At 37.6% G+C, this 24,788-nt stretch overlaps 1 protein-coding gene across 50 annotated transcripts in view; it reads right to left on the reverse strand.

The window, feature by feature from the left end:
• Nucleotides 1-24,788, reverse strand: part of NUMB (NUMB endocytic adaptor protein) — a 170,415-nt gene that overhangs the window by 19,801 nt on the left and 125,826 nt on the right. For 33 of the 50 annotated variants that reach the window (XM_069597002.1, XM_069596993.1, XM_069597003.1 and 30 more), the window contains one exon: nucleotides 19,268-19,342. In XM_069597002.1, coding sequence (XP_069453103.1) covers nucleotides 19,268-19,342 — 75 coding nt within the window. Of the gene's footprint in view, nucleotides 1-3,628; nucleotides 4,388-14,874; nucleotides 14,908-19,267; nucleotides 19,343-24,788 lie in introns of those variants that run through there. The other 17 variants (XM_069596990.1, XM_069596966.1, XM_069596985.1 and 14 more) reach the window with 2 other exon arrangements.

Here is a 24,788-nt window from a genome sequence, read left to right on the forward strand (position 1 = left end):
TCATGAGAAATGCTGGGCTGGAGGAAGCACAAGCTGGAATCAAGATTGCTGGGAGAAATATCAATAAACTCAGATATGCAGATGACACCACCCTTATGGCAGAAAGTGAAGAGGAACTAAAAAGCCTCTTGATGAAAGTGAAAGAGGAGAGTGAAAAAGCTGGCTTAAAGCTCAACATTCAGAAAATGAAGATCATGGCATCTGGTCCCATCACTTCATGACAAACAGATGGGGAAAGAGTGAAAACAATGTCAGACACTATTTTGGGGGGGCTCCAAAATCACTGCAGATGGTGATTGCAGCCATGAAATTAAAAGATGCTTACTTCTTGGAAGGAAAGTTATAACCAACCTAGATAGCATATTAAAAAGCAGATATTACTTTGCCAACAAAGGTCTGTCTAGTCAAGGCTATGGTTTTTCCTGTGGTCATGTATGGATGTGAGAGTTGGACTGTGAAGAAAGCTGAGTGCCAAAGAATTGATGCTTTTGAACTGTGGAGTTGGAGAAGACTCTTGAGAGTCCCTTGGACTGCAAGGAGGTCCAAGAAGTCCATTCTGAAGGAGATCAGCCCTGGGATTTCTTTGGAAGGAATGATGCTAAAGCTGAAACTCCAGTACTGTGGCCACCTCATGTGAAGAGTTGACTCATTGGAAAAGACTCTGATGCTGGGAGGGATTGGGGGCAGGAAGAGAAGGGGATGACAGATGATGAGATGGCTGGATAGTATCACCGACTCAATGGACGTGAGTTTGAGCTTTGAGTTTGAGTTTTGGACTCTGGGAGTTGGTGATGGACAGGCAGGCCTGGCATGCTGCGATTCATGGGGTCGCAAAGAGTCGGACACGACTGAGCGACTGAACTGAACTAGGTAGTATTTAGTATTTTGCTGGAAGGTAAGCTTCATGAAGGCAAGGGTTTTTTTCATACTTATTATTCCCTGCTGTATCTTTAGAACTTAGAACAATGCCTGGTACGGAGCAGGAGTTTAAGAAATATTTGTTGAAGGAATAAATTTGCTAAATATCTGCTATAGGAAGAGAACACAGTTAAATCAGTGACATATAGGCTGCCAAATGGTACTGAGAATCCTGTGTCAGAAATCTGAACCTGCAATTTTATCACTACGTTCACTGTGCAACAGTAGCCTACAGCACAGCATCTGATGCAACAGACAGAACTACTTCAAGGCTGGGAGACTGAAAGTGGGAAAACTAAAAGATCATTTTAGAATGGGACTGCTCTCTATTTAGTCTCCTTATCATACACAAGGAAATATTTTTTTGGCCCAATTAGACTTTATGAAAATATCTCTGCTTTTTGAGGTGTGTCTTTAATCTTTATGGTGGTGTACTAAGAGTATCAGTGAAGCATTGTATCTGTCATATTTCACAGTTTCTGACTACTCTAAACAGGGGATGAAAACAGATAATATGAATTTTTCCACTTGTTCATACATTTGAGTGCCAGTTCTTGGATGCCAGTAGAGTTTGCCACATTACGATTACATCAATAAGGGATTGAGATATTAACAATCAAAGACACACCTGCAGCTGAAATTAAGTCTAAACTTCCTCTCACAAACTCTATAGGAGCAGTGCTTCTAAACTATCCGTCAGCTTTTTAGAGTTTTTCATTCTGGTAACATAAACTAAGATTCCTAATCACTTTTTAGAAAATGATGAAAGTCACAGAGAGATGGAAGTTTTCCTTTTGTTTGCCCTGAAACTGTCTACTTAAGCAAATTATCTTAGGAGATAAGGTTAAAGTTAGCTAACCACGGGACTAAAAAAAGAGATAACCCAGAATAAGTACGAAATGTAGAATACACATAATCTTAGTTACATACACAACCCGTAAAAAGACTACATAATACTTCAGACACTAGTAAAAATGTGACAGGGGTAATGTATATATGAGAATTAAGAATTATTCTATCACCATGGTTCCAGTGCTTTCTATTTTAATGATACTTTCAAGATAATAGGTAGAATTCACACTGACTAGCGTCAGTGCATAAAAAAAGACAATTTTATAACAAAGAGAAAACTGTTTATTATTCAAGGAAAGAAAATGGGTCTAATATGAACAAAACTTCAGTAACTGAGAATTTAAATTGGTGGAATCTAAGAAGGATCAGGCTATCCTATGAGTGAAAAATGTCAAATTAAGTATAATTTTCAAGTAACCACTCAACTCTCTAAATATCCAATTTAGAATTTTAAAACTAACATTTCCCTTCAGTTCAGTCACTCAGTCATGTCTGACTCTTTGCAACCCCATGAAGCACAGCACGCCAGGCCTCCCTGTCCATCACCAACTCCCAGAGTTCACTCAGACTCACGTCCATCGAGTCAGTAATGCCATCCAGCCATCTCATTCTTTGTCGTCCCCTTCTCCTCCTGCCCCCAATCCCTCCCAGCATCAAAGTCTTTTCCCTTAAACACCTTTTATTATGGGTAGATACAAACCAGTACAGAAATTAAGCAGACTCTGACACCAGAGAAAAGGACAGCAAGAAATCAGCTGATTACAAATTGCTAAGTCAGGAAACTTGTACTTGCAAGTAAGAGAAATGCACAAGTAATCTTAACATGAAAATACTAGTGAAGAAACAAACTGGTTGCAAAAATGACATGGATAAATGACATGCAAAAATAACTAAATAAGCTCAGTACACTATAAGATCATTTTCTCCTAAATATCAAAGCTACTCATAATAAAAAGCAATGAAATAACTAATTACAATAAAGAACTGCCCATCTACCTACTTATGTCCAGCTGCCTGTTGTTTTTTTTAAGTCAATACCACTTCAGAAAGTTTTTTTCAAGGATAGAGATCATAAGTTGGTAGGGTTCTCAGGATGTTGACAGATCCTTACAGTCACTCTTTTGTTATACATATTGTTGTTATTTGGGGAAGTACCTCAGATCTCCAGTTGGAGAATTAAGTTTCTAAACTGTTTAAATCACAGATTAGGAAACTTTCTGTGAAGGACCAGATACCAAATAACTACGGCTTTGCAGGCCATATAGTCTGTGTCAACTACTCAAGTCTGCCTTGCTGCACAAAAGCAGCCAGACAATATGTAAACAAATGGGCATGGATTTGCAACAATACAACTTTATAAAAGGGTTTTGGAAGGATAATTCATTATATTGAAATATTAGATCTGTTTAGAATTGCCCCTGAATTCTCTTTCTTTTCTATTTTTTAAAACAAATGCCCTTATATCCCACTAGTTTATTGTAGTATAATATTAATATTATATATATAAATTATTATATTAACTGAGACCTGAACTCAGGTGCAGTCCAACTCTAAAGTTCTGTGATTCCCAAAGCCAACAATGAGATAAGAACATGCAATTAATCAACATAAATAGAAGTAATATTGGGGGAAAAACAATTGTGCTGGGAATACGATAAGAACAAAAGGTGTTCTAATGTAAGCCAAAGCAAAGGAATGCTATAAAGACACACAGAAGCATAATTTGGCTTAGCTATGAAATGTTAAGAAGCAACAGCAGCAAACAAGACCAATCTGGGCAGGAAGATTAGAGCAAGTCACTCTTTCTGAGCAACAGTGATTTGCCATTCTACTGTGCAGAGCTCTTTCTGCTACACACCAAAGAGGTCTTCAAGGGTACCCAGTATGTAAAGAATCTCTGGTCAGTCTTTCTGCCACACCTACACACAGAGATAACCCAGTCATTATGGTGTAATAACATATTACCAGGCAACCATGGCACAGAGTGCCTTGTAATGAGTGAACAAGACGACTTCTTTTTAGAAAAAAATCTGAGAAGGGCCTTCAAATCTATTAGATGACATTTTAATTTCTGAACAGACTGTGTAATGAACAAATTTTGTCTTAAAATTCCAAGATACAGTATGTATCTTCAAAGGAAAGAGCAGTAAAGAAAAACACAACTTTCTATAGAATTTGAGACTGGTAGTATCTCCAATGGCTGCTTTATTAAAAATACAGTAACTTTTATCTTGTACTTTCCTAAGTGAGCAGGGCCTTTAAAGGCTTTCAGAAAAAAATAAGGATGATAACATGTCATGAACCAAACAACAAAACTGAGATTTTTTGAGGCAACTGAGCTCTTCCAGTATGCCGAATCATTTTTTGAGGGGAAGAAGGAACCTAGAACAGAAATTATTCTAATATTAAGTTCAAGCATATATAATAGAAGAAGTGGAAATTCCACAGGTACCTAAAATTCAACCAAATTCATTACATCTCTTCTCACAGTGAAAGACCCCCCACCACTGTGGTCGTCTTTACCATAAACTTAGGTCTTACCTTCTGTCTCCTTTCATATATACCTAGGGTGAATGAACGAAATGATTTGGAGCAGGTTCTCTTCAGCCCAGTGGCTCTGTTAATGCTGCTCCTTCTATGCCTTTCTCCTCTTAGTTTAACTGGAACTCATAGTCTTCAGTCTCAACCTTAAGTATCATCTCCTCTCAGAAGCCTTAAACACAATCGCTTGTATTCATTCTCCCTCTCTGCTCCAGCAGTACTTGTTATTGTTACACAGTTCGCTAACTTTTTTTTTAACCTGTCTGGTTTTACTACAGGTGAACTTGCAAGCAGTGCATCTTTCATTCACTAAGTCAGACATTTTGGAGTAGCCATTATGGACCACATACTATTCTAGGCATTAAAGATTCAGCAGTGAACAAAAGAGGTCTGTCCACAGAAAGCTTATGTTTTAGTGAGGAAGGACTAAAAAACCAAATTAGTAAAATGCATGAGTCTGAGTAAGCTCTGGGAGCTGGTGATGGACAGGGAAGGCTGGTGTGCTGTAGTCCATGGGGTCGCAAAGAGTCGGCACGACTGAGCGACTGAGCTGAACTGATGCTACAACAGATGGTGATAACTTCTATCAGAGGAAAATAAAACTAGGAAGGGGGACAGTGAGTGTTTATATATGGAAGAAGGTGGTATTTGAAATTTAAAATAAGGTTCTCTCAGTGACTGCCTCAATGAAAATGGGGCTTTTAAGCAAAGAGTGGGAAGAGATGAGGAAGTGAGCCACACACATATCTGGATGATGAGTGTTCCAGATTAGAGGTTACAGCAAGTGCAAAGGTCCTAAAGTGGAAGTATACCTGGTATGCTCAAGGAAGAGCAGGGAGGCTAGTATGGCTGAAATATAGGAAGCAAGAATAGAAGAAGACAGGAAAAGGGACAGAGGGGATTCATGGACAATGGCCCACTAGGCCCAGAAGACTTCGGTTTTTACTCTGCGTAGGTCAGGAAGCTACTGGAGGACCAAGCACCGTAGGGAAACAATCAGATCTATCTTAAAAAGATCACTCAGACTGATATCTTGAGAACAGATGACAGAGGGATAATGATGAAAGCAGACTGAGTAGAACATTAATGCAATGATTCAGGTGAGTAGAGGAGCTGGCATGGACCAGGGTAGTGGTGGAGGTAGTCAGACAGGAACTGCTGACAGGATGATATAAGGCAAAAGAGAAAGAAGTCAAGATCAGATCCAGGATTTGTGGCTAAAGCACAGGGACTGGGATGGGAAAGACTAGGGAAGAGTAGTCTGGGGGAGAGTTTTAGAATTTGGTTTGTGACACATTAATGTGAAATGCCTTAGGGTGAAATGTTTGATGCTAATGATACTGACACTTGTTCATACAGCAAGCTATTCTGTACCCTTTGCTTGCATTTCCTAAGTTAATCTTCAGAACAATCACATGAAGTTGGAATTAGTATTATCCCTTTATTTTTTTTGTAATAGATGGGGAAGCTGAGGTACAAAATGGTTAAAAACATCTCCCAAGGTCACAAAACTAATAAGCAGCTGAGCCAGGATTAAATAAACACATGTACATCACCAGATGGCCAACACCGAAATCAGACTGATTATATTCTTTGTAGCCAAAGATGGAGAAGCTCTATACAGTCGGCAAAAACAAGACCAGGAGCTGTCTGTAGCTCAGATCATGAACTCCTTAGTGCCAAATTCAGACTTACATTGAAGAAAGTAGGGAAAAACACTAGACCATTCAGGTGTAACCTAAATAAAATCCCTTATGCTTATACAGTGGAAGTGAGAAATAGATTTAAGGGACTAGATCTGATAGATAGAGTGCCTGATGAACTATGGACGGAGGTTCATGACACTGTACAGGAGACAGGGATCAAGACCATCCCCATGGAAAAGGAATGTAAAAAAGCAAAATGGCTGTCTGGGGAGGCCTTACAAATAGCTATGAAAAGAAGAGAAGTGAAAAGCAAAGGAGAAAAGGAAAGATATAAGCATCTGAATGCAGAGTTCTAAAGAATAGCCAGGAGAGACAAGAAAGCCTTCCTCAGCGATCAATGCAAAGAAACAGAGGAAAACAACAGAATGGGAAAGACTAGGGATCTCTTCAAGAAAATGAGAGATACCAAGGGAACATTTCATGCAAAGATGGGCTCGATAAAGGCCAGAAATGGTATGGACCTAACAGAAGCAGAAGATATTAAGAAGAGGTGGCAAGAATACACAGAAGAACTGTACAAAAAAGATCTTCACGACCCAGATAATCACGATGGTGTGATCACTCACCTAGAGCCAGACATCCTGGAATGTGAAGTCAAGTGGGCCTTAGAAAGCATCACTACGAATAAAGCTAGTGGAGTGATGGCATTCCAGCTGAGCTATTTCAAATTCTGAAAGATGATGCTGTGAAAGTGCTGCACTCAATATGCCAGCAAATTTGGAAAACTCAGCAGTGGCCACAGGACTGGAAAAGGTCAGTTTTCATTCCAATCCCAAAGAAAGGCAATGCCAAAGAATGCTCAAACTACTGCACAACTGCACTCATCTCACCCGCTAGAAAAGTAATGCTCAAAATTCTCCAAGCCAGGCTTCAGCAATACGTGAACCGTGAACTCCCTGATGTTCAAGCTGGCTTTAGAAAAGGCAGAGAAACCAGAGACCAAATTGCCAGCATCCACTGGATCATGGAAAAACCAAGAGAGTTCCAGAAAAACATCTATTTCTGCTTTATTGACTATGCCAAAGCCTTTGACGGTGTGGATCACAAGAAACTGTGGAAAATTCTGAAAGAGATGGGAATACCAGACCACCTGACCTGCCTCTTGAGAAATCTGTATGCAGGTCAGGAAGCAACAGTTAGAACTGGACATGGAACAACAGACTGGTTCCAAATAGGAAAAGAAGTACATCAAGGCTGTATATTGTCACCCTGCTTATTTAACTTACATGCAGCGTACATCATGAGAAACGCTGGGCTGGAGGAAGCACAAGCTGGAATCAAGATTGCCAGGAGAAATACCAATAACCTCAGATATGCAGATGACACCACCCTTATGGCAGAAAGTGAAGAGGAACTAAAAAGCCTCTTGATGAAAGTGAAAGAGGAGAGTGAAAAAGTTAGATTAAGGCTCAAGATTCAGAAAACTAAGATCATGGCATCTGGTCCCATCACTTCATGGGAAATAGATGGGGAAGCAGTGGAAATAGTGTCAGACTTTATTTTTGGGGGCTCCAAAATCACTGCAGATGGTGATTGCAGCCATGAGATTAAAGGACGCTTACTCCTTGGAAGAAAAGTTATGACCACCTAGACAGCCTATTAAAAAGCAGAGATATTACTTTGCCAACAAAGGTCCGTCTAGTCAAGGCTATGGTTTTTCCTGTGGTCATGTATGGATGTGAGAGTTGGACTGTGAAGAAAGCTGAGTGCCAAAGAATTGATGCTTTTTAACTGTGGTGTTGGAGAAGACTCTTGAGAGTCCCTTGGACTGCAAGGAGACCCAACCAGTCCATCCTAAAGGAGATCAGTCCTGGGTGTTCATTGGAAGGACTGATGCTAAAGCTGAAACTCTAATACTTTGGCCACCTCATGTGAAGAGCTGACTCACTGGAAGAGACCCTGATGGTGGGAGAGACTGGGGGCAGGAGGAGAAGGGGACGACAGAGGATGAGATGGCTGGACGGCATCACCAACTCGATGGACATGAGTTTGAGTGGACTCTGGGAGTTGGTGATAGACTCCTGGCGTGCTGTGATTCATGGGGTCGCAAAGAGTCGGACATGACTGAGGTACTGAAGTGAACTGAACTGAATTCAGATCCCCAGTCTGTCCTTGACCCCTATCCTATACTGTTTCTAAGATGGAAATACCACTCTGGAATTTATGGGAGATGTCCGGAGATAGAAACTTCAAAATCATAAGCATAGAGATGGTATTTAAATCCACGACACTGGATGAGCTCACCAAGGGACAAGCATAGGTAGAGAAGAACCCACAGACTGAGAAGCAGGCAGCAATATAATGGAAAATGAAGACAGCATGACCCCTTAACTCCAAACAAATAGTGTTTTCAAGGAGTGGGAGGGACGGGCTATGTCAAATGCTGTTGATAGGTTGAGTAAATAGAACCACTGGAATAATAATACAGATGACTGGACAAGTGATGAGGGTAAAAGTCTGATAGAGTGTTCAAGAGAGGAAAGGAGAGCAGAAACTGAAGGCACCAAGAAGAAACCTCCGTTTAAAAAGAAGGTTTCTTTTCATGCTAGTGGACAATCCACTAGAGAAAGAAAACTGATTATGGAGGATGAGGGATAGCGATACTGAAGTAAGTAAAGGCTAGAATAAGAATTTTGTGGAGGAGCTGCCCTCAGCTAGGAACACAGACAGCTTATCCCTTGAATAGGAGGGAAAATGGAATATATATGCACAGATGCATGTAGGTAAGAAGATGCGGTATTGTGTCTGAGAGTTCTCTTCCAGCTGATTCTATTTGTTCAGTGAAGTAGGAAGCAAGGTCACCAACTGAAAGAGAGAATGGAGTAAGAAATTCGGGGGATTTAAGGAAAAGGAAGGGATAGCCAAATAGTCATCTGAAAGTGAGAATAAGCTGGACTAAATAAATGGGACCATCTTGCTCATCACTGATCTGGATAGCCTAGTACAGTTCCTAGTATGTTTTAGACACTAACTGTGACTTGAGGCTTGAGAACCACTGACTCTTTATGAATACAAATTAAAAAAAAACAACTTCAAAGGTTAATGAGTTGGTTTTTTTTTTTTTTAGTCTAGAAAAGATCAGTGGCCAGGGCATTTGACATGTTACATGTTGATCATGTTACAGGAAATACTGAAACCAAGGATCAATGGAAATATTCTAATGACTCCTGGGATTGTCTTTTTTATTTTTCCTTCTTTAGAAATCTGTTATATTACACCTCAAAAACAAACCCTAAAATGTGCATCTAATAAGATATGAGAGAAGGTAAATTTTATAGAAGAAAGGGCGTGGGAATTTAAAAAGCAGAAAGGAAGAAAAGGAAAGAGGCAGCAGATACTCCCTCACTTGTAGAGGAAAGGACCCAGAGTGGTCTAAGTACAATCTGCCATTAAGGAGAAAACACAGGAAATCTAAATAGAATGTAGATGTGAGCACACTGACTTAACGTGGTCATGAATACTATTTAAATGTTTTACTCTTGAGAATTAGTTGCAGCCAATATAACCATGTGCTACTTTTCAACTATGTATTCTCTAAAACAACTATTTCTAATAATGTCATTTAACAACTGTAACAGCATAAAAACCTGAAAAAATATATACGTGGCAGTACGTTAACAGTATCTGTTATAACAGATATTACAACAGTTTTGGTGATTTTTATACAGTTAGAAGTGGTTAACCCCCTCCCCCAAATTAAATAGCCCAGGGAGGAGTTCACAAACTCAAATCCCCACAGGGTTAAAAGCAGGTAACAAAATGAGTGAAGCAGACGGTGAGGACAACAGGGAGCTACAGGGATGTGGGAACAGGCAACCAAAGGGCATAACGGCTACTCAGCTCCGCATACAAAGTTAGCCGTTTTGCCAGATCTGCCATTCCTAAAATAGATATAATAGTTTCAATCTGAACGTTTTCAATGTTTGAAATACTGGCAACTAATTTAAATTTATGAACTGTGAGCAGGCCATACAATGTATGTTTTTTGGAAGCACTCAGGCCCTTGAGCAGTCTAGTGTCCCCTGCATCTGACATTTTTCCATTCACTGTAATGAAAGCCTCTTGAGGAAAGCAGAGACCAACACTGGGCAGGAGAAGGCATGTAGCACTATGTTTCAGAAAACCTTGGTTTCAGGGTAGGCACTACCATTTACTACTAGCTGGGTGACCTCTTTGAGCTTGTTTATTCATTTGTAAAATGTAGTTTCATCAACTATCATGTCTAATTCACTGAACTGTTTTGAGTAGCAAGTTAGAAAGTAGGTCAAAACACATCCCTAAGTATAAAGCTCTATAAAGTGGATGGCTGTGAGATACTAGAAAATATACACTGGTATTTTCCCCTGGTTCCTGGCACAGAGCTCCTGAAATCCTTGAAATTCCCCAAGCAAGAACACAAAGAGCATCTCTTGTCCTGATATTTGTTCTCTGATCCCATCCTGACACAAGGCTCCTAAAACCCTTGTAAATTCCTAAGTGATAAGAACACTAGGAGCATCTTTTGTTCAATGATACAATCCTGGGTGGGCTCCTGGATAAGAACTTGTCACCAGAACCACCAAGCCATGATGAGAAGCCTAGGATTTTCAGTCTTTATTCCTCCATCCTCTAAAAAAGGAAGACGAGATGGAATTGGAATTAATAATCTATCATGTCTACACGAGGAAGCCACCACAAAATCCTAATAGTACAAGGTTCCGAGAGCTTCCACGTTGGCAAACACATGCACATGGAGAAGGTGACATACTCCAGTTTCACAGGGACAGAAGCTCTTGCCCTTGGGGCACTCCCAGACTTTGCTGTAGGTATGTCTTCATTTGGCTCTTCATCGGTATCCTTTATCATGTCCTTTAATAAACTGGTAAATGTAACTGTTTCCTTGAGTTCTGTGAGCTGTTCTAGCAAATTAATGAAACCTGAGGAGGAGGTCATGGGACTCTCCAATTTGTAGTCAGAGACAGAAGGTATTACGAGTAACCTGGGGACCAACTACCTGCAACTGGCATCTGAAGTAGGTGGGACCAGTCTTATGAGATTGAATCCTTAAATCTGTGCGGTCTGACACTATCTCCAAGTAGACAGGGTAAGAACTGAGTTAAACTAGTGCCTCAGCTGGTGTCACAGATAATTGCTTGGTGTAGGGGAAAAAAAAATCTCTATACATTCGGTGACTAAAAGTAAAGTGTTTTGTGTCAGCAGTAAAGAGAGACACAGGAGAAAGACTAACAGGAGGCAGATTGAACTGAGTTTTTCTAATACAACGGCTTGAAAAAGAGACCTACCAGGGTGGCCTAAAAACATTTTATATCTTTATGTTCAGCGAGTTCCTCATAAAATGGTAATACAGATTTACTTAGCTCATGAGTTTCCTCAAATACATTAAAATTTAAAATCCTTTTCAAATGTTAAGGGCCATGTAATTGCTTGCTAATATTAATAAAACATTTGTCGAGTACAGCCAAATACACTAGGAGCTGTATATAGTACTTTCTAAAGAGTTGAGAATATTCTTGGCTTTCTTAAAATAATGAGCAATTTAATGTAGCTAAGTTTAGAAAAAGATATTTCAGAGTCTTAGGTTTTTTCCCCCCTTCTAAGATGTATGTAATCTTACAATGGGTTAATAACACAGACCTGTAAGACACCCAGGTTTATCTGTTCCTCATTAATAAAGCTTCTGAAAGTACTGCTTCCATTAGATGGAGGAACAGGGAGGTCAGGCCCCCGACAGGAACAGGACAGAGTATTCAGGTCCAGGACAACTAAGGGAAAAGCAGCAGTAGTTCTCCTGGTCATCAGGGCTAATAATTCTTTCACCCATCTACTGTTATGCAAATATGTTTGGTGGAAACTCTTGATAACTGTTGGACCATTAAAACATACATAACATGAAGGCTAAGAAAGTGTCAAAATTTATGAGGAGCTGCACTAGATAAAAACTCCCTAACATACTGTTCTATGAGATTCTTCATTTTTAGCTTTCATCAAAACACAAATGACTGAGCAAACTCAACAAACCAAACCTCTTTCACCAGATGACTTCTTGTAGATTAGTGTTGAAAGTGAGTTAAATGATGGCAACTTGAAAAGTATAAAAGGCTCCAAATTCAAGAAAAGTTTTCATCTATAAGTAAATTTCTGGAAAGATTATGGGTGATGCTTTCCCCCACCTTGGTTTCCAAACTCTTTGAATGAGTTAACTGTAATTAAAAAAAAAAAAAACACACACACACAAAACTACATAAGAATAAACTGCCTGGCCATAAAAATAATTCTTCCCACAATAACGTAAAAATTCTGTATTATCTCTCTATGAGATGGAGAGGATCACTAAACTTATCCTAGTAATTATTTCATGACATATGAACTCGAATCATTATGCTGTACACCTTAAACATACATTGGTGTATATCAATTATATCTCAATAATTCTAAGGGTCAGTTTGACAGAAAACAACAAAATTCTGTAAAGCAGTTATCTTTCAATTAAAAAATAAGTAAATTTTTTAAAAAAGAAAAAAGAATTCTAAGTGTCATATTTGTTCACATTATGGGACAGATTAGTATCTTTTAAGAAAATCTCACTAGTATGATTTAAACATCTCTAGATAAATAAAATGTTATTTGAACCACTGGAAAAGATTCTTTAAAGCTTTAATAATAAAGTAAATTGACCAGAGACAAAAATCCAAAATTAAATTGCTACCTTTAAAGAAGAAAGGCAGAAAACAAAAATGAGTTTTAGGAAGCTCTTTACTTACTAACATCTTTATAAGGTTAAATCTCTTACACTTTGCTTGTAAATAATTTGGAAATAGAGTGATTGTATAGCAAAGTGATTTAACAATGTAGACTTTGAAATCAGATTATATGGGTTCAAATCCTAGACTCTACCACTTATTGTATCTGTGAATTCAGGCAGGTCACTTAACCCTCTGTAAACTTCAGTTTTCTCACTGTAAGACAGGAGAAAATAATAATTTCAGGCTTACTGTAAGGGTTAAGTGAGATAATTCATAGTTTTCTTTCTCATACCATATAAATTTGTGATGTAGCAAAATGCAGTGAAAATAGCTAAGAAGCATGGTGTGACCCAGTTGTGACATTAGATGTACAATGACCTCATTATACACAGCAATGAATATTGTCACCTGGGAACTGATTCTCACGTGATAACTATTTTTGTTCTTTAACATGATGCTATAACCTTTTAAAAAACACACTTTAACATATTTTTTTATAAACCATATTAATATTTTCTACATCCTAGCATTCACAGATAAGACTGCTTTACCAAAGTAGATACATTAAAAACTGATCACTTAGAAAATACTTGAAATTATACTTTAATTGGGTTCATGTGAAATTGCTTTGAGAAATTATATTTGGAAAAGAAAAAATGCTCCACCAAAAAATCCGCTTAACAATCAGGACGCCTATTTGTAAGTATGCAAGTGTCTATAGGATTAATTCTTTCTAGATATAGATCCCACAGTCTATGGACCTGTTAATGTGACTCACATTCTATGGATCTGTTCATCTGATTCAGGCTCAAAATACCTACTAAAAGTTTTACTGTGACGTGTGGATACATTGAAAATGAAAGTGAAGTCGCTCAGTCGTGTCTGACTCTTTGCGACCCCATGGACTGTAGCCTACCAGGCTCCTCCTTCCATGGGATTCTCCAGGCAATGAGTTTATATTTCAGACTGATAGCAGGTCCTGAATAAACCATTCAATCTAAAATCCTTCAAACTTGTTTACTTTATTTAGTATAATGGTAGCTTAAACCAGAAGTGAAGTGGAAGTGTTAGTTGCTCAGTTGTGTCCAACTTTTGGTGACCTCATGGAGCATGCCAGGCTCCTCTGTCCATGGAATTCACCAGGCAAGAATACTGGTGTGGTTAGCCATTCCCTTTTCCAGGGATCTGCCTGACCCAGGGATCTAACCCAGGTCTCCTGCATTGGAGGCAGATTCTTTACCATCTGAGCCACCAGGGAAGCCCAATTTAAACCAGAACATGTGGAGGGAAAAAAAAAAAGCTACAACTGAAATACTTAACTGAGAAGGAAATGGAAACTAATCATTTTTAAGAACTGGTCTTCTTAGGGACTTCCCTGGCAGGCCAGCAGTTAAGACTCTGAGCTTCCACTGTAGGGGGCACAGGTTTGATCCCTGGTCAGGGAACTAGGATGAGGAAGCCATGTGGTGTGGCCAAAAAGAAAAAAAAAAATTCTTTAAAGTAACAAAACCACCCAGTGAAAAATTAACTGTGATGGGATTTTTATATTTTATATTCACATAAACACATAAACTTTTAGTAATGTACACTGAGTTATAAAAATGACAGTAGTTTTTTCTTATACCGTCTGAGTCTTATTTTGTGGCACTTACTCAAAACTAAACAATAAGCTTAGACACAAAAATGTTAGAAATGTATTTATCTATTTTTGTACTGTCACCCTACATAAGGAAATCTGAACACTGAACATCATTCTTTAAAAAGCACCTACATAAAGAACATTACACATATGACATTCATTTGATAGACTACTAATTAAGATAATTTTGCTAAATCAAATTAAATTTAACACCTAGTTTTGAGGAAGCAATTCTTTTTTAACCTACTTGATTTATTTATTGGACTTTCCTAGGAATTATCAGTTTTAGTATCAACAAACACACAGGTAATATCATAGATAGCAGCTTTCAGATTCATTAATTTCCATACTCCATCAAATCAATTCCTGTATTATAAAGAAACCAAAGCTGTACTTCTTTTTAAAAAATACATCAATGCTATACTAGGGGTGTAACTCCTTATAAAGCAAGGCACGAATGTGGCATCAAACTTACTTTTCCAAAGAAGCCTTTGAAGAACTTCCTTTCCTGGAGGAACAGGGGGACAAGTCGAGCGCTATTATTGTATGGGCTAAATGTCCCAGGATTTCACAGCAATAAGCACACACAGAGGGTAGGTGAAGGGCAAAGTAGGAGAAGGGGAGGAAGTGAGAGTTTTAAAGAGTTATCCATACCAGGAGTGACAGGGAAAAAGGAAGGGTGCATGAAAATGCAGGGAAACATACTGTACGGCCTAAGAATCCACAGAAAGAGAAGAGATCAGAACCTGTATTCATGCAGAGCAACTAGTTACTTTAGCATTCTCTTTTGACATTTAAAACAGATTATTCAAATTTGGCAGCAGAGAAAAAGATTATGATATACTGATTTGGTGAGATCTGCATTTAAATTTTCATAATAGTAAGTGGTAAATATATTGGTAGATATACATTTTTCAATTTAAAACCAGTGGTCAAATATGTGGAAGTCACCAATTAAAAAACCAGTCCACACTCAAATGATCACACAGTAACATTAAAAAATGCTGCACTTTTATAAGTGTGCAGCGAGGATCCTTGTCAGACTTTTGCTTATTGAGTTAAAGATGTCATTTAGAGAATTCTTACTAATGCATTAGGACTGATTTATATGTATGTATGTGCTGATCAATTCCACAGCACTCATAGGGAATTAACAGATATTTTCGATTTCAAACACGGAATAAATCATCTATAAAGAATACAAGGCCGATGCTTTCATTGGAGTTGAGAAAACTAATATATTTGAGAACCAAACCAAATCTGTGAGCCACAGCTGAAATTTGAGGAATATGGTCCTATTTTAAAATTCTATTTTAGAATAAAGAAATTTGCAGTGACAGTTGTAACTGTATGTAGGTAAAAAAGAGACAAGTGTCTGAGATCCCAGCACAAATTTTTAAGCATATACAAATTTTGAAAACTGGCCGCCATGTAAAGTCTGAAGAATTTGTGCAAAGTAGATGAGTTCTAATTCACCCAAACTTGCTTAATGTTAACATTTCTTAGTTTTGGCTGAACTATACTTTAAGCCTTTGCCTTTTATAAACTGTTATTAACAGTGAACAAATGCCTAGAAAAAGACAACTATACAGAAATTTGACTCTCTTAGGTAATTTATCTAAGACGATGGCATGGCTAGATAGCATCACCAACTCAATAGACATGAATCTGCGCAAACTCGGGAGATAGTGGAAGACAGAGGTGCCTGGCATGCTGCAGTCCACAGGGTCACAAAGAGTCGGACGCGACTGAACAACAACAGATAATTTATAAATTCATTCAATATTCTCAAACACTAGTTTGTTTTTTCTCTAGGTTTTGAAAAATCACAAACAGCATCAAATATTTCCACAAACTGTTTTCAATTTAAGCTAGAAATATAAAAAGGAAAGTGGGTAGTTACACAGTAAGACTAAACTTATTTCTGCTGCCAAGTTTGGTGACTCTAGTTTTGTTAGACTTTTAGGTAACCACCAGCTTTTAAAAGGTGCAGGCCATGTTAAAAGATTCACCATTCTTTAGGGACAGGAAGGTACCAGAAGAAGATTCATTAATATTTAATTTAGCTCCCAGAAAAGCTCCTGTTAAACATGGAGTTTGCCTTCTTTTTATAAAAGACCTCAGATGTTAATGAAAAAAGATGACGTGCAAAATGCATCAAAAGACAGTTATTAGATTAGAGAATAAAACTAATTTAAAAAACAATTATGATTCTTTTACCTGCTAAAACAAGAACATATATTAAAACAAATATATCAAATAGTGAATAAAAAACCAACATATTAGAAACTGGTAGTGTAATGAAACTAGTCTAAAACCAAGACAGAGTGCGGAAGACATTTACAGAGACAATGGGAAGAAAAGACATTTTAAAAGGTCATCTTGCATCAGTATCAAGCAAGATAACCAAAGGCCCAAAACACTTTTCATAAAACTGGTACTTCTCACTCTGCAACTATGTCATAAAGGCACTGAAAATGGGCAACAGTCATTTTTGCCATTTATCTTATACAATCTACACCCCTAAGTGGCTAAGTAAATTATGCCACAAAGTAAATGAATTGAAAATACTGTACCTAACTTTATGAATATAATGCAAAAAAATTAAACATATCTATGCTCTGAGAAGTATATGTTGTTTAATTATAATATCTTTTGATTTGAGAATATTAAGTATGTTGATAACTTCTCATTGAAGTTAAAGTAATCCTAAATTTTAATGAATCACTTGGAAAGAAAATTAAAAAACTGTACTTGCAAATTATCCTGCTTCTTCAATCTCCCACAAATTTAAAAAGCACTAGAACATTACATTTTTAGTTCAACAATCAGTTGAGTGATTGATAGGTTTAAGATGTTTGTTTTCCTATTTAACTGGTACATTTGAGCTACATAATTCTTTAAATTTTAAAACTTTTTGGCATTCAAACTTGTTCCAGACATGCTATTTCTTTAGCTTGTAGGTTTGTACATTTTTATGTTTGCTTCCATTTATTTGAAACTCTAAGAGGAGTACTTATCATCTATGAAAATAAACACATCTCCAGACACAGCTTTTGGCACAATATAAGCATCTGGCACAGTAGATTACAGATGTTTGTTAGATAAATGTTTGGTCAAAGGAGGAAAAAAGGTATCCAGAAATTTCTATGTAGTAAAAATATGAAAAGACAAAAATCATATATTTTGGCAGACTAACATGATATGATCCGAGGATGAACAACATCTGAAGACTTCCAACTTTCTGCAACCGTTTCCATACAGCGTTAGAAAGGGTATTAGTAGAAGGGGAAGTTTCATTGGGTATTAACAAATGGGAAACTGACACAGAGAGCTCAGCCTGGTGCTCTGTGACAACCTAGAGGGTTCAAGGAGGAGGGGATATATATATATATATATTTATGGCTGATTTACATTCCTATATAGCAGAAACCAACACAACTTTGTAAAGCAATCATCCTTCAATTAAAAAGCTTTATAAGTGTTCTTAATCTTATTCTCTTAGTGAACTTAGAATTATTTTGTTAAATAAGAGATTGAATTTAAGTTTCTTGGAAAACTGTATTATCTGCGGCTACATTTAACTCGGGAACATATTTAGGTGGACATGGCAAGTCTACACAACTATGAAGTTCCTTTAACATTAATGATGATTAAATGAAGAGCACAGATAAGACTAAGAAGGTATTCAAACATTTAAGAATTTAAATAACCAAAATCTGAGGTAAAGGGTATGTATGTGTATCTGTATATTGTTCTGGGTTGTCCTTTTTTTTTTTTTTTAAGTTTTTTGCATACCATAATCAGTTATTTTTCTTCTCCTTTCCTTTCTATAACAGATTCAGACATTTGTTGGCAAACACAATCCACTTCGACAAATTGGTTGCTTCCTCGATTTTATATCTTTTATACTGAGGAATTATATATAAGAGGTCATATAAAATATACCAAAAAGCAGAAAAGTTTTGATTAAGCAAATTGAGGGGAAAAAAAAAAAAGCACTCATTCATTAGTAGCCAAACTTGTGGCAGCCTAGCATACCAGCAAACCCAAAGCAACAAGTATTTAATGCTGTCTGGGGCAAGGGCATGCAGAAATAATGCTTAAAGCTTTCACAGCAAAGGCAGGAAAGGCCACACATTGGAGAAAAGGAAGGTTGTGAAAAGGGCTGTCAGAATGTAAGAAACACTCTTCAAACCTGTCCAAACCATGAAATTAACACCTTAAGCTGAACCTTTGCGAACTCTGAACTCCTTTTATTAAATACACAGGCATATGCCTGGGATATATTCTATGGCGTAATAGGCAAAATAGACATTATTGATCCTTGAAAAGGACTCTCCACTTCAAGTTTGTGCAAAAGGCAGGGAAATACTTAATGTTAGAGGAGTACAAAGAAGGAAACTGGGGAGTAGCAGTAATGATAGGAAGTATCCCCAAAATAAACCTCACCGGCCATTAACAGATAACTCTATTTTATACTTTTTTTTCCTGGAAAGCTGTTTCCTACAGATTTAAATTACTAATTTATAACCCAGTTATCACAGTTAGGTTAAGTGACTGAAACAGTTTTACCCTGGTTTTAGAATATTATTCATCTATAAGAGTTCATACCACTAGTTTAACATGGGTTCTGAATTAAAACTATCTTTTAGATAATGTCTGGCCTACACTGAAGCAGCTGGTCATTCAAACTTACATCTTTGGATGGACAACATGAAATGCTCTTTATTAACGAGTGTACATCTTTTGCCTTAAAAGAAACACTGTTCTTACTGGACAGTGGATCACTGTAATTTACTGAACAAAATCTTTTGAGAAAGTGTTTATAGCATATAGATCAACACTGGCAACCATCAAATACATACAGCTTTCAGTCTTTTTACAGCGTCTTCACAGATGTGCATTCCTCTTGATTCATCAACTTCTACATGCCCAAGGTACTGTAGAAAGAAGAGAAGAGTTAGGGATATTGCTGTGTTTACTGAGTAGCTACTATATGATAGACATTATGTGGTAGAAAATTGAATACTAAAATTCCACTCAAGAAACTCATAGCATTACAGAACAGTTACGATAATATAACTTGACTTATCCTCGGTGTCCTCATATGAATGAGATTTAGAATAAAGGTCTCAAAGAGTTGTTAGAGGGGAGTAGGTGAAAAAGAACACGATAAGGAAAAGTAAATGTCAGGTTAACATTCAGGTAAATGTTACCTGAATCTAGTGAATCTGAGGCATCAAAGTCTGTGTTAGACACTGTATCTCTAGACATAAAAAATAATCCTAAAACAAAACATGTGTGTGTGTATATACTGAAAAGGTACAAAGAAAAACAACAGCTATTCAAAGGCCTGAAGAGATCACATACTCTTTTTACGGGAAGCACATAAGAGGGCTGAAAACTAAAATTTTAAGACAGTACATTTGAGCTTTAAAATATGTATAGAACTTGAAGAAGCCGTATGGGAAAGGCTGGAAAACTATTTTAGGCAGGGAGAATTTAACAAAAGCTATAGGTGTGGAATAGAATAACAATACATCAGCAAGTATTCCTCATCTGGCAAGAATATGAGGTATATGCAGCTATGAAACTTGAATACTGAAATGAGTCTGTACTGAACCCCAGAGACAATGGAGAGCTAAAAAGTTTTTTTTTTTTTTTTTGCAAAGTAGTAATATTATTCAAATTGTATCTTAGTACGGGAATAGTCTTGGGTTAAAAAGTACAAGGGATGATGGCAATATTGCAAGTGCTCTTTTGAAAGGAAATTTAGAGTCTGGTTCGGGTAAGAAGGGAAAAGATATGCCTTACCCTGTCCTGGCTTCCCCGGTGGCACTAGTGGTAAAGAACCCACTGTCAATGAAGAAGAGACTTCATTGTCGATCCCTGGGTTGGGAAGATCCCCTGGAGAAGGAAATGGAAGCCCACTCCAGTATTCTTGCCTGGAGAATCCCATGGATAGAGGAGCCTGGTGGGCTACAGTCCACAGGGCTGCACAGAGTTGGACACGACTGAAGTGACTTAGCATAGCATGGCATCCTGTCCCACGCTCTGAATGAAATCATAAAACCAGAACAGAATGCATGGAGCACCTATCTGATATCTCTGTAAAGAGTCTAAGATAAATCAGAGAACATCAGAATTCAAGGTATTTCTGAACTGGCAGGGAGTTTACCTTCCATGCCCCTCCTCCCTCCTTTGGTCCCTCCAGCTTGAACTTAACACAGCCAGATATCCAAAAGGGAGTGCCATGGCATAGTCAGAACTCTGGGAAAAGCACTCTCTCTGGTTCAAGGACCAGGTATGTGAATACCTTATCCTCAAAGAGTATAGGAATCCCCATCCCTTTATTTATTTGTTTTTGTTCTTTTACACCCCAACCCCCAGGAAACCCTGTGGTGGTGTCAGCGGGAGCAGCAAGGGAAGCCTCCAAGAGCCACACACCTCTCACAGACTGTGATTCCAGAAAGGTGGCATCAACACCCGCCCAGTCCCTACTTCTGCTTTCTTACCCTCTCCCTGAACCTCCCACCATCTGGCCCTGGATGAAGGTGAAACAGTGGAATTCATGGGCACAATAACTAGAGCCCTAGGAAACACAGGCATAGAGAGTTTAAGTAACTTGCTCAAAACCATTCAGCCAGTGAATGCTCAAACCCAAGCAGCCTGACCCACAATAGTCTTACAATGCTCACATACTGAATTTTTCATTTTTACTCCCATCTTTCCAATACTGACTGAATGCATAAAACCTACATAATTAAAATCAATTTAGGAAACTGCTAGACTTTAGGTAACAAAATACCTGAGGTATCCATCATAAAGATCATAAACTAAGGGCAAAATACTTTAATGACTAAAAAATTGTAACTGCTGTAATTTTGAATAAACATAAAACAGCAAGAGTCACTTTTAAGTGAATCAAATAATATATTCAGTTATATATATATTTTATATATTCATCTTCATTCTTTTTTATTATAGGTTATTACAAGATACTGAATATAGCTCCCTGTGCTGTAAGTAGGTTCTTATTGGTTATCTATTTTATATACAGCAGTGTGCATCTGTTAGTCCAACTCCTGATTTATCCCTTCCCTCCCCTTTCCCATTTAGTAACTGTAAGTACACTTTTTACGTCTGTTGAGTTTGTTTCTGTTTCGCAAGTTCATCTGTATCATCTTTTTTAGGTTCCACATATAAGAGGCATCATACATTTGTCTTTCCCTGTCTGACTCCTTCACTTAGTATGATAATCTCTAGGTCCACTCATGTTGCTGCAAATGACATCATTTCATTCTCTCTTATGGCTGAGTGATATTCCATTGTGTGTGTGTATATATACCACATCTCCTTTATCCACTCATCTGCTGATGAATACTTAGGTTGCTTCCATGTCTTGACTACTGTAAACAGAGCTGCTATGAACACTGGTGCATGTATCTTTTGTGTGTATGTGCGTGCATGCTTATGTTTTAGCTGCAACACAGCTTGTGGGATCTTCGTTCCTCAACCAGGGATGGAACTAAGTGGAAGCGTGCAGTCTTAACCACGGGACTGCCATGGAAGTACCTGCATGTATCTTTTGGAATTATAATTTTCCTCAGATATATGTCCAGGAGTGTGATCGCTGGATCATATGCTGATTCTATTTTTAGTTTTTTGTTGTTGTTGTTAAGGAAACTCCATACTGTTTCCATTGTGGCTGTACCAATTTATATTCCCACCAACAGTGTAGGAGGGTTCCCTTTTCTCCAAACCCTTGTCAGCATTTATTATTTGTAGGCTTTTTGATAATGGCCCTTCTGACTGCTGTGAGATGATACCTCTTTGTAATTCTGATTTGCATTTCTCTAATAATCAGCAATGTTGAGCATCTTTTAATGCGCCTGTTGGTCATCTGTATGTCTTCTTTGAAGTAATGTCTATTTAGGTCTTCTATTCACCCTTTGACTGGGTTGTTTGTTTGTTGATATTATACTGTATGACATGCTTATATATTTTGGAAATTAAGCCCCCATGGGTCATATCATTTGCAAGTATTTTCTGTCAGTCCACAGGTTGTCTTTTGTCTGCGGCCTCCTTAGCTGTACAAAAGTTTTCTAAGTTTGATTAAGTCCCATTTGTTTACTTTTGTTTTTATTTCTTTTGCATTGGGAGACTAAGAGAATATCACTAGGATTTACATCAGAGAATGTTTTGCCTATGTTCTCTTCTAGGAGTTTTATGGTTGTCATGTCTAATATTTAAGTCTTTAGGACATTTTGAGTTTGAGTTATTTTTGTGTGTGGTGTGAGGGAGTGTTTTAACTTCACTGATTTATATGTGGCTGTCCAGCTTTCCTAACACCACTTCCTGAAGAGACTGTCTTTTCTCCAATGTATATTCTTGCCTCCTTTGTCAAAGACTAACTGACCACAGGTGTACGCATTTATTTCTGGGTTCTCTATTCTGTTCCACTGATCTGTATGTCTGATTTTACGCCAATACCATGTTGTTTTAACTACTGATAAACAACTACTATTACTGTACCTTTGTAGTACTGACTGAAGTTGGGAGGGGGGTCATGGTTAATGCCTCCGGCTTTGTTCTTTTTCCTCAGGATTGCCTTGGCAATTCTGGGTCTTCTCTGGTTCCACATAAGTTTTAGTATGTATTCTACTTCTGTTAAAAATGTCATAGGTAATTTGATAGGAATTGCATCAAAATTTGTAGATTTCTTTGGGTAGTATGACCATTTTAACAATATTAATTCTTCCAACCCAAGAGCGTGGGATATCATTTTATTTCTCAGAACTATCTTCAATTTCCTTTATCAATGTTTTACAGTTCTCAGCATGTAAGTCTTTCACCTCTTTGGTTAGGTTTACTCCGAGGTATTTTATCTTTTTTGATGCAATTTTAAGCAGGATTTTTTTTTAAACAACTTGTTCTTTCTGCTATTTCATTGTTAGTGTAAAGAAATGGAACAGATTTCTGTATGTTAATATTGCATCCTGTACCTTGCTGAACTCATTTATCAGTTCTAAAAGTTTCTGTGTGGAGTTTTTGGGGTTTTCTATATAAAGCATCATGTCATCTGCATATGATGACTATTAACCTATTCCCTTCCAATTTGGAGAAATGAATAGAGATTTCGAAGTGTTTCCAAAAGATTTTATTCTATCATCTTGATCAACTCAACTGGTCACATACAGGTATTTATGATGGGGGGGAGGGGGGAAAGGAGGGAAGACTTAATGAAAAGACTTGGTAAAAAGAAGAAAATAAAAGTATCTCACATGGACTGACTCAGTCACATAATCTATTTTAGAAATGTGGAGATGGAAATCAGCTTTGTGTCTATGAGAAAAACATGCCAATTGAAAAAAACATTAAAAAGGTCTCTTTTCCTCTCTGAGACACTACCTCACTGAAGAACTGCAGCTGATTTATGCTTTAATGGCTAAAATATTTGACACTGCGACTTCTTCTGTCTGTATGCCTTTTCCAAACTCCCTCTGAGTCAGGGACTTTTATTCCCAAAAATGTAGCTTAGAAAAACTAGTATGTAGAATTTCATTCTTGGATGAATTACATCATTTTTCATTTTCTTGAAAAAAAAAAAATTTAAAAAGTAGATTATCTCTCTGCTTTCATACTGTTATCCATGAGAAGAACTGCAGAGCTCTGATGTGAGAGACTACATAGTCAGCAGTTCTCAACATTAACAAAAAGTGAGTCATTAATTTATAAGAAGCTATAAGGCACATTATCACATACACATAGCCTATGTTATAGGCAAATACAGGATGCTGATGTGCACAACATACATCAACCTTTGTTTAGGGGCTTTAATCAAAAAGAAGTAGCTAAATTAAAATGGACTATTTTTTATGTATAAATTTGGAGCACAATTACATTTTAACAACTGATCTAAACTAAGTATATATGTGAATTCCCCAGCAGTCCAGTGGTTAGGACTCCATGCTTTCACTGCTGAGAGCTGGGGTTCAATCCCCGGTCGCAGAACTAAGATCCCACAAGTCACTCAGCACAGCCAAAAGAAAAAAAAAAACTAAACTAAGCATATGGGTTAAATCTAATTACTTAAATTTAAAGCTTAAAATAAAGAGACTAAAAAAACTTCCCCTTCCAAATGAGACACTAGATGTAAAAAAAGTTAGATGCTTTAGACAAAGCCATATAACTGGTAAATTAACAGGTGATAAGTCTAATAGTACTGAAAAGTACTAAACTACATGCATAGTCAGGGTACCCTGCTACTCACCTGATTTCACCTCCACTTGTGCCATCTGCTCTAAACACACTGGACTCCTTGCTGTGTCTCCAACATACCAGGTTTTCTCCTGCCCCAGAGCCTCTGTACTTGCTGCCCTGCTG

This window comes from Ovis canadensis, chromosome 7, assembly GCF_042477335.2.
Source record: "Ovis canadensis isolate MfBH-ARS-UI-01 breed Bighorn chromosome 7, ARS-UI_OviCan_v2, whole genome shotgun sequence".
Taxonomy (NCBI): domain Eukaryota; kingdom Metazoa; phylum Chordata; class Mammalia; order Artiodactyla; family Bovidae; genus Ovis; species Ovis canadensis.